This window comes from Lissotriton vulgaris, chromosome 7 (assembly GCF_964263255.1).
Source record: "Lissotriton vulgaris chromosome 7, aLisVul1.2, whole genome shotgun sequence".
NCBI lineage: Eukaryota > Metazoa > Chordata > Amphibia > Caudata > Salamandridae > Lissotriton > Lissotriton vulgaris.
Window position 1 is genome coordinate 512,394,826 of NC_141695.1, and position 10,387 is coordinate 512,405,212.

The window sequence follows — 10,387 nt, forward strand, 5'->3', positions numbered from 1 at the left end:
ACATAAGGAAAAAAACATGAAGTGCTGAACATGTTCATTACATGTGAAAGCCTATGTCATACATTAACATCATCAAGAACTCGGATGTATTGCAGCATATCACACTTACCGTGGTGTCCTAGAACAGTTTCACTCGTTGTCTGTAATACAGGTACGTGTCATAATCGCAATAAGCCCAAAGAGGCCAAATCCCTATTAAGTGTAGAACTTGAAACATTAAAAATAAAACATGACATTTTACGTAAACTAAAAAACAAATGTTAAAACACCATTTTAAAATTTAGAGAAACAATTAAGAAAACCTAAAAGGGTTAAAAAAAAAAGTAAAATAAACAACCCCATTACAGATCCTTTATCTTCATATGACAGAAGTAAAATATTTTTTCATATAACGATTTGTAACCCCTGGAATATATGTATAATATTACCTCAGATTACGTTATATAACTTGCTGGATGTCTGCTTCAATACATTTTGATTCAAAACACAGTTTCCCCTACAATTGTGCATCGTGTAAGACCATAATCAGTTGTGAGGTTAATTTAAATGAACAACATGACACCATAAGGAGGTATTTGAAAACTACAGAAAAAAAGTGTTGTTTTTTTTCAAGTATGATGACTTTGGAAGGTTAGTGGCTAATATTTTAAGAGACTGCCGGTAATCATGTACACTGCTTAGGCTGTTTTCAACCTAAAAATATACACAGAAGATTCACACCTTTCAAAGACAGAATTAGGAAGGTAGAGGAAATACACATACGTTGCTTCAAGAGGGAAAACGTTACTTGTAATGCGTTTTGGCTTATTTCATTATCATTTATTCTTTTAGAATTATATGCCTGATGGATAAGGGATAGTAGCTGTTTTTTTCTGTGGTAGACATCCAGCAGTAGCTATGGGATATTTATAAAGTTTTGCCAATCAAGGGCTTCTTTAAGAAGGGAGTTTGCTAATTCGACCCAATTGAGGAGAAGTTTACTTTGTCCAAAAACTATTCCCTTTTTGATTCTGAGTGCACTTTTAGAAGAAGACAAAACTCCAATGAAAGTTGAAAAATAAAACCACGGCTCAACCGACGTCCCATTTCAAACTGCATGTGCTCATCTTTTATTTGTGAGTGTGTGGCTTTGATTTCTAAGCCCTGCATTTATCTATTTTTTTGCACATGAGCAAACGTGTTGTAGTCAGAGAGACAAGTAAACGCAGTGCCCGTGTGCTTTTCCATTCCATTATGCCGTGTGCTTTTACTGCAGCTTTAACAATTGAAACCCTTGGGATTGTCTTAAATTACCTATACCTTCCTTTGCGCACAATAATTGCCACTAATTGGATGCAACCACTTTTAAAAAGGGGAGGCGCACTATGCAGGTGTTGACTGCATGTCGCTTTGGAATTATTATTATCATTCCAGTTGAACGCATCCTGCATATTGTGTCCTCTTGGTGGGAAATGCTTGCCCGATAGACCCGACGTTGTCTCTTGGAAGCGCGCTTTGGGGAAAGCCGGTGTCAGGACAGAGACCGGTCGCAACTTAAAATGGTACATCTCACCCCTGATAGTTCACCTAGGAGACTAACATTCATTTCACAAGGTGTTCCCTTTGTTGTTGTGCTTTTATCCACTTCAAGGCGACTCAAAAGGCTGCGCGTTCCATCTTTCTGAGGCCCGTAAGTACATTCAGATATTTTATAATGATGTAATAAAAGGATTTGAGTTTCAAAATGTTATTTGCTGTCACCTGTAGAACAGTGTCTGTTAATGTTAATGCTATTCATCATATCTGGTGCGTGTACGCGCGCTGTTTGGAAGTCGCTTCCTGATCTACCCAGTTGGCACCATTCTGCCTTTATAAAATTCCTCTGCATTGACACTGAGGTTGCAAGACATGGGGGGTGGGGGACAATAGCACCTCAATTGTGGATGTAATTTTTACCCTTGCTTCCGATACGGCTCGTAACACCTTTGAAACGCCACTTGAGGAAGGGGTGGCGCTAGAGGGGCCGTTAGCCATGGCAACCTAGATGTTATTATAGGGGACACCTGGGAGCAGAGGGACAGCTGTTGCTGTGCTAGAAGAGTATGACTTTGCAAAAATTCCCAGTAGAAATGCATTTACAGCAGCTACTGGCTTAAGCACGAAGGTCAAAGTCCACGGCTTGAATCTCAGAGTTCGGCTTGGGGGCTCAGGGTCTACCCGATTCTATCTTACTTATCGGCTCTTTTGACATTCATTTCACGAAGGTATATTGTTTTCATCTGTGTCAAATAGGAGACTCGCATTATAGTAATGCCAACCCTCGCTAATTGAATACGTCAGCACTCGGCAATCGCCTAGAATGCCACCAGTGAGAGTCTGTGTACCACTTAATTATTGCAGACATCCAGGATCGAACAAAGATGTATTTCAACTTGTAGTAAAACAGCTTCCGACGACACTTTTCTCTCCCTCATTGCAATCCTTTCTTTATAAGACTGAGTGGGAAAGAGGCAACTGTGCTTAAACTATATATTTACCAAATGTATTTAGTCCCCCCCCTAGTTATATACCTGGGAACATGTTAACTAAGATTTCACATCTGGTGAAGATGGCAGTGGATATTCTAGGATGGGAACACCCTGGAAAGTTGTAGAACATCCACAAATGAGTGATCTCCTAGGTATTCACGGGCTTCTCCATGATTCATCACTACCCTGGAAACGGTTATTTACTTCGGTCAAGGGCTGGGGTGAATTTAGTTGCTGGGTTGGAGTTGGAAGAGAACACGCTCAAAGGGGGTAGGGATAAGTGGTTTCATGTTTTTTTATTCTCAAACATTTCCAAGAGTCATCCTCATGCACAGAAATCCTTGCCTCTTTGATGTGAAAGTGTGCTTGCTGAATCTTATAATGCGTGCCTTCATTGCTTACTTGCACACACAAAACAAACATTGGCATAGCCAATAGGTCTCGCCTTTGGGGCCTTATAAATGTTTAGAGAGAGCTATTGGCTTTGGTAACGTTTTTAATATGTGTTGCAGAGTATTATAAATGTTGCTTACCATGTTTAAAAGTTATAAGTTATGATAAAAAAGTGTTATAAACATTTGTAACTTTATATATAACCTAGAAAGCATTATATACAACTGAAGTATCCTAATAAAAAACAGAATTAACTCCAAAAATGTGTTCTAGTTTTGTTGCTTATGCAAGGAAGGGGCAGTGGGGGGGAGGGGGAGTGGAGGAGTAGGGAGGGAGGGGGTCGGGCAGAGTGAAGTGGAGGAGTAGGGAGGGAGGGGGTCGGGCAGAGTGAAGTGGAGGTGCAGGGAGGGAGGGAATGGGAGGAGGGAAGTTTAGGGAGGGAGTGGAGGTGGAGGTGGGAGTAAAGGTGCAGGGAGGGAGGGGGAGTGGAGGTGGTAGTGGGAGCAAAGGTAGAGAAGGGAGAGTGGAGGTGGAGGATATGAAATGACCCAAATGCGAAGAAAATGCATGGGGTCATTGCACAGCCTCGTCCTAGCCACCCTCTTGTGTGTGGTTTGAAAGTATGAGCTGGTGTTTTCACTGCATCATAAATATGTTAAACGAGTCAAGAGTGCGCTATACAGATTTTCTGAAATGGTTTGTATATTTACATTTATTTCTTTCAGCAGACTTCCGTATTAGGCAAGCATGAATGAAAATAAAGATAACTCTGAGAAAGAAAATGAAAATAAAGTGCACTCACCAGTTGTTTTAAAACGTCAATGGGGTATTTTTAGTAGTAGGAGGAGGGGACTCTAGAATGAGAGAGATAAGCGGGCCATAGTTTGGAGGCAAGCTCTTTATTTTAGCCCTGGGGTTTGGAGGCCGGGCCCAGGTTGCAATCAGTGTGATATGTACTAGTCATCTAAACAGAGGGGCCACAGGGCGCTACTGTCTGCTATGTGCTGCTAAGCAGGACACTGGCCCTTCATGGCACAGCTACCACACACAACAATTTGCATATAAAAAGAGACTACGCCGAACCGAAATGAAATGTAAGTGTACTCACAAGTTGTTTTCACACACAATGTGTAGTGGAATAAAAGTATTGCTTCAGACAAAAAATAGGAGCCCGTTTATTAACATTACAAGGTGTTCTAGGGAAGAACTTTGATACATGCTACTAAGGCGCTAATAGGTACGGAGGCACGTTTATTTTATTTATTAAGCACAGAGTCGCCCCTTAAAAACGTCAGCATAAGCAGAACATGAAACAATCTTTCACAAAGCTGTTTCTTTGATATAACTGTTTTGTGGATGCGGTGTAATATTCAGAGTGGACAACTTTGGAGCTCGGGACCCGGGATTGAGTCTCAGCGTGAGCTCGCCCAATGCCTGAATTAAACTAGATGCGTGCCACGAAGCTGGGTGAGCTTGTCTCGTTAGCCAGATATTGCACCCTGCCCACAAACTGATGAAGTTGATGATTATACATCACAAACAATAACTTGCACAGATAAATGAAAGATTAACAGAGTTTACCGAAGCCAATCTTTGTTCTCAACATTGCGGGATTCCTGGCGAAAGAGTAAAACGCCTTACAATAAATAAACTTGCGAGTATGGAAAACCTCAAAGACACTGGCAGAAAGCAGCTGATAGCCTCGTAGCTGAAGCCAGGAAGGAGAAGGAGGGATAATGCGAGGACGATAGTAACATGAGCCAAGACAAGATAACGATCAGGGAGGAATGCAGCTGGCACAATGCTCGGCGCTGCTCGCTCCTGAGACCCCTAGGCAATGCGAGTGAAAGTTTTGAGGAAAGGCGGGACATGCACCTGTCTTTGGCCATTTGCATGCTTTCTTTATTGAAAGCAGCACGCAAAGGCCAATGAGATGTGTGGGAGGAAGCAGATCCACACGGAAAAGCCTCTTGGAAGTCTGAAGTGATTCCAAGAGGCCCTCTCCTCGGGCAGTGCATGCGTGCTGCGCTAGGCGAGACCTAAAAAGCATCACATCTGTGCGTAATCTATGTCCCTACATAGGAATGTGATTGGGGTAGGTCAGGACAGGTCCAGAGAACACAGAAAACAGCCGCTTAGAATGTATAGTAACCATAAAATGGTGGAAATGGTGTCATCCACGAGAAATTGGCTATTGCTTTTTTCCTCAGTTTGTGAGTATTGTTGATCTTTGGCATCAAAACCTAGTGAGCCAAATAATGACATTATAAAACAATGAGTTACATACCAACTGAGTAAAATTCATCTGGCGACTAAATAAGAAACTGCATTTGTAGTGTGAAAAGTAGTACTACAATTGTACTGCCAAACGCAGTTCACAAAATTGTACCCGAAGACCTCTGCCGCCCTCCTTACTATTTGACTCATGCACAAACATCTGCACTTTTTCACACAGAGGTATATGTCTTTGTAGTTAATGTGGGAGGGTTAAGAGATTGTCACTGGAAAATGCTGAATATTTACTCTAATTGGAGATTTTAAGTCAAGTAAAGGACGTGTTTTGAGAGACAAGCTTGCACAAAACACATACACACACACACAAAAGAGTAACACCATTCAGGGGCATAGCTTAGTTAGTGATGTCCGGGGGGGAGGGGGGTTGGGGTGGGATTTATTTCCCAACTAAAAAAGTAGTTGGCTGCAGGGTTAATGTATGAGGTGACGTAGGTTCAGGGTGGACTGTTACTATGAGGAGCAGGCCCAGTAATGATTTGCATTGTTCAGGCCTTTGGGGATCATTTAGTGTTTGATTGACAGGTACTATGTTGCAATGGTGACAGAGTACCCTGTACGCCAAACTCAAGGTCCGCCCTCCCGGTTTTCAATAGTGTGAACTGCAAGTTTTATAGCAACGCAACAACTTTGCTCTGTCAGAGTAAAACTTCCTCCGACAGAGTAGGTGGCATTGGAAGTAAATCATCCAATCGAAATATCTAGAGTAAACCGCTTTTTTTTCACAGTCCATCACTGACAGGTATATCTTGGCTGTGAGAGACAGTAAGGAAAATAATATTACCCAACAACCTGGGAGAAAAATGATATTGTGGTCCATTTGTTTTTTTGTTTCAAAAGCAAACTGTGAGTTTGATTTTGATAAATAAAACAATATGGAATATTTGACAGCCAGCTGTCCTATTAAACTTGTGACAGTGGTTTCTACCAGTGCACAGGGATGTCTGCTCTGCTGGTGGACATCTCTAAATTTGGCATGCAGCGTAAAGACAGTAAAGGTCTCCACCACTTGCCTGCCTTTACTCCACCTGTTAAATCCTAAATCTTCCCATGTGTCAAAGAAGGCAAAACACAATTGTCCCATCACATTCTGGGTGTTTGAGTGCCAGACGTATGCCTGGAAAGCCAAGTCTTGCACAGATTTTCAAACCTTCTACTGCCAATATTTGTGAATTCCCAAAGTAGTAATTGTTCATCCATTCAAGAATATTAATATGGATGCAATTTGCAACTTTTTTGGTAAATCCATCAAAAAGGGGTGTATATATACAAAGAAGTAGCACAGAGAGCAGAACTGCATCACATGTTAAAAGAAATGGCACAGGCCTTTTCTCCATGCGTTGCTACACTTTGGGCTGCCTAGCACCAACACAAGTACTCTTGTGCCATAGTGCAAGGGTGCCTGAATTGTGGTCAGGATAGTTTTTAGACACGGAGCAGAACTTTCCTGCATACAAGCTATCCTTGAATGCTTTTTCCTCTTTGCAAATCTGCTAAAGAATGCAGCAAACACAAAGAGGAAAGAAATATAGATATTTTTCCTTGTTACACCAGCCTCAGGCAAGTGCACCTTTTTGGTACAAACTCATGTCTGAAAGGTTTTGTAATTTTTTTTTGCATTAAAATCATGCATGGAACAATGTGCTGTGTTGCATTCCTTTTTCTTACAAGCAATGCAAATCAACATTTGCGTTGCTTTGTAAATACAAAAAAGTATTTTGCATTAGGTCTGCATAAAAAAAGTGACCCAAACACAAACCAAATTTGTAAGAAATTGGGTTACTGGTTTAGGAAGGTGAGACCCTACTAAAACAGGAACCATAATCCTTGTCAGGGTGAAGTCACAAGCAAACCCTAAACTAACCTGTGCTCAGCCCTCAGGTAGATTGGCACAGAGTAGTCAGCTTAACTCGGCCGCAATGTGCGAATTATTTGTGTGACACTTCAAACCGTAACACAGGGAAAATACACCACAAAAGGATCACACACCAGTTCAGAAAAATACTAGTTTAGAGTAATTGTTAATAAATAAAACGAGGCCAAAACAACAAAAATCCTGTAAGTAGAAGTGGAGATTTGCAGGTTTAAAGGTGTTAGACCTGGCAACTTTTGGCATGTTTCCCTTGTCCTTTTGATTTCTGACCTCCTGTTTTGATGATATGCTGGGCTTCGTTTTTGCTGGTTTAGTGTCTGTACACTTTTTCACTGCTGTTCATTGCTAAAGTACAAGTGCTCCTACTGTAAATTGTGTTATGATTGGTTTTCCATGATTGGTATACTTGATTTACTAGTAAATCCCTAGTACAGTGCACTGTTTGTGGCCATGGCTTGTTAATCAAATGCTACTAGTGGGCTTGCAGCACTGGTTGTGCCACCTGTCCAGTAGCCTTTCAAAGGTGTCTCAGACCTGCCACCGCAGTGACTGTGCACAATGTTTACTGCCATGTCGACCTGGAAAGTGCACCCAATTGCCAGGCCCTAACCTCCCCTCTTACTAGATGTAAGACACCCCTAAGGTAGGCCCAATGTAGCCCTATGGGTGGGGTGCAGTGTATGTGAAAGGTAGGACATATAGTAGTGTGTTTTACATGTCCTGATAGTGAAATACTATGCATTTCATTTCTCACTATTAAAAGGCTGTCTCTCCCATAGGTGAACATATAAGATGTTACAAGGCAGCTTCCAAGTGCAACTTTCCATTGGGACAAGATAAAGAAATGGAGTTTAGTCTCTCTGAACTCAAAATTTGATAACAAATCTTTCAGTAAAACTTGTGCCACTTTTAGAACATGGGCATTTTCTTACTTAATCATACTGTGTGCCACTGCCTGTTTGTGTATTCAGCATCTGGTTTTCGAGGGACATGAGCTGGGGCGGTGCATTCACACTAGACAGTGACCAGGGGGTTTTTAGGTGTTTCCAGCCTTTCCTGGGTGACTAATAGCTAGGCTGAATAGACCTTTCCTGCATCTAGAGCGGGGGGAGGAGTTTTCACTAGCACTTGAATAGGCTGTGTCTCGTCTGCAAAATCCTATCTCCACCTCCTGTAGTGAAATCGGACCAAGGAGGACAGAACTGGTTCTCACTGAGCTTAGGGACTTTCTGCCTAAATCGTAAACGGGAAAAGTAGTATAAATATTGGGGCCCTGACCCCATAACTTTAGAACTCATTTAGATTAAGGAACCTGCCAAGAAGAAAAGCTGGAGAAGCCGTCAGGAAGAGCTACCACTTCGCTGTTTGCTTTACTGTGTAGGCCTGCGGTTGCTGCTTCTGTCTAGGGTAGTGAAGGGACTGAACTGAACTTTCTGCAACTTATTTCCGGAGTTTCTGCAAGGGCTTGAGGTAGAGCTTGCCCCTGTTCAAGAAGTCTCTGGAACAACAAAGACTTCAAGATTATCTGCTACCAACACTGGGATCTGTGTGTTTCGTGCTGCAACATAAGAAAAAGCAACCTGTTGCCATCAACAAAATCGCTGCCGGCACTGTGACCTTTTGGTACCACAGAGAGTATCACCCTGCTTTGCACTGCAACCCTGGTCTCACCTATGATGCCCAAAGCTGTCACGAAGCTGCGGCTTGAACCGTATCTGGAGGGAAACGCTCTCCACACCGCCTCACTTCACATTGCCACCCTGGTATCCCCGACGATGCTGCTCCACGCTAACACTGACACCGCTGCCTGCAAGGGTCCTGGGGGCACTGTAGTAAGTGGTTCATTAAATAAAAGAATATTCAAGACGAATTTCCAAGTTCAGTAATAAGGTTTACTGATTTAATTCAGGAGAAGTAAAAACCCACGACAGGCTTCACCAAACATTCAATGTACAATGCCTTATACATAACACATTCTAGAATACATGTGTCATTAGGGAACATGAAGAGTTAAAACATTCTTTAAAGAAATATACTCAACTAATAAAGATTACCTACATGCATACTACAGGCACCGCTTGTAAGTTACTCATTGCACTGCCCTGTCGCGCACTGCCGTCTTGGCCCACTGTTGATGGCACCATCGACTCCAGATCACCTAACGATGACAGTGCTTCAGCAACAATGACGCCTCTGTATGCACATGACCTGCCAGCACCGCAACGACCTTAGGGCACCACACACCGCACTGCTCCACTTTGCACCACATCTCTACACCTGCTAACACCTCCACTCCTGACTTCAACCTCATGGAGTTTGATCTGGAACATGTGTGATTTCAAGGACCAAATGACTCCTGCGTCATGTCTAACTCCAGAGTATCATCAGTTGCATCCCTTGAAGTGGCTTTTGAGGAGAAGAGGTTGGACTCTTACACCATGAAGGAACTGATGGTAATGTTTAAAAACCTCTGTGTCCAAGTCACAGGCCTCACCAAAAAGGAAAACTTACAAAAGACGCTTAGGACCTGGGTAGCAGCCAGAAATGCCAGTGGGCAGTCTGGCGATCTTAGTGGGGAGGCTGAGGAGTCTGTTTCTATGGTTGCTGTGCTGTTGGGAGGGGAAAGACCCTCCAGGCCAGGCAGAAGAGGCCAGTCTCTAATGGAACACGAATACAGGATGGGAGCAAGGAGAGATGCAATGGAGCTGGAAAGGCTCAACCTGGAATTGGAAGAGAAAAGGATGATGTTTGACCATGAGCTTAGAGTAAAGGAGCTAGATCCAAGGAGGAGGCCCAGCTCAGATGGTGTCAGCAGTACCTCCGCGCACTCAGAATAGTACACATTCCCAAGAATGTAGGAAAATAGTACAGAAAGGGAGATGGTATCCAGATGTGGTTTCTAGGCTATGATGCCTATATCCACATGAATGGGGTCCCTTAGAAGAAGTTGGTAGCAGGATTGTGGAGCCACTTCACAAAGGAGGGGAGGGACATATTGTTGGCTTTCATTAAGGGATACTACACTGACATGAAGGAGGCCCTTTCCACTAAATTTGGTCTTACTCCTGACAAATACTGCGATCAGTTTAGAGGAAGGAAGAAAACTGATTCCCATACATGGTTAAAAGGTGTAGATTCTTTGTGCAGGTCACTGCATGGTTGGGTGAAGGTCAGCAATGTGACAGATTTTCAGGGGCTGCACAATTTGATTGTGTGGGAGCACTTGTCTAGTTTATGTTTTGCAGAGCGTTGGCAGCACTTGACAGATAGTAAGCTGACTGATCTCAGGAAGCTTGCTATGGAGGCATACCGCTGGGTGAGT

At 42.8% G+C, this 10,387-nt stretch overlaps 1 protein-coding gene across 1 annotated transcript in view; it reads left to right on the forward strand.

Moving 5' to 3' along the window:
• Nucleotides 1-9,902, forward strand: part of LOC147701965 (uncharacterized) — a 62,543-nt gene extending 52,641 nt beyond the window's left edge. Inside the window, exon 2 of the mRNA XM_086929392.1 lies at nucleotides 9,409-9,902. Within this exon, the coding sequence (XP_086785518.1) occupies nucleotides 9,409-9,902 (494 nt within the window). The remainder of the gene's footprint in view (nucleotides 1-9,408) is intronic.
• The last annotated feature ends 485 nt before the right edge of the window (nucleotides 9,903-10,387 follow it).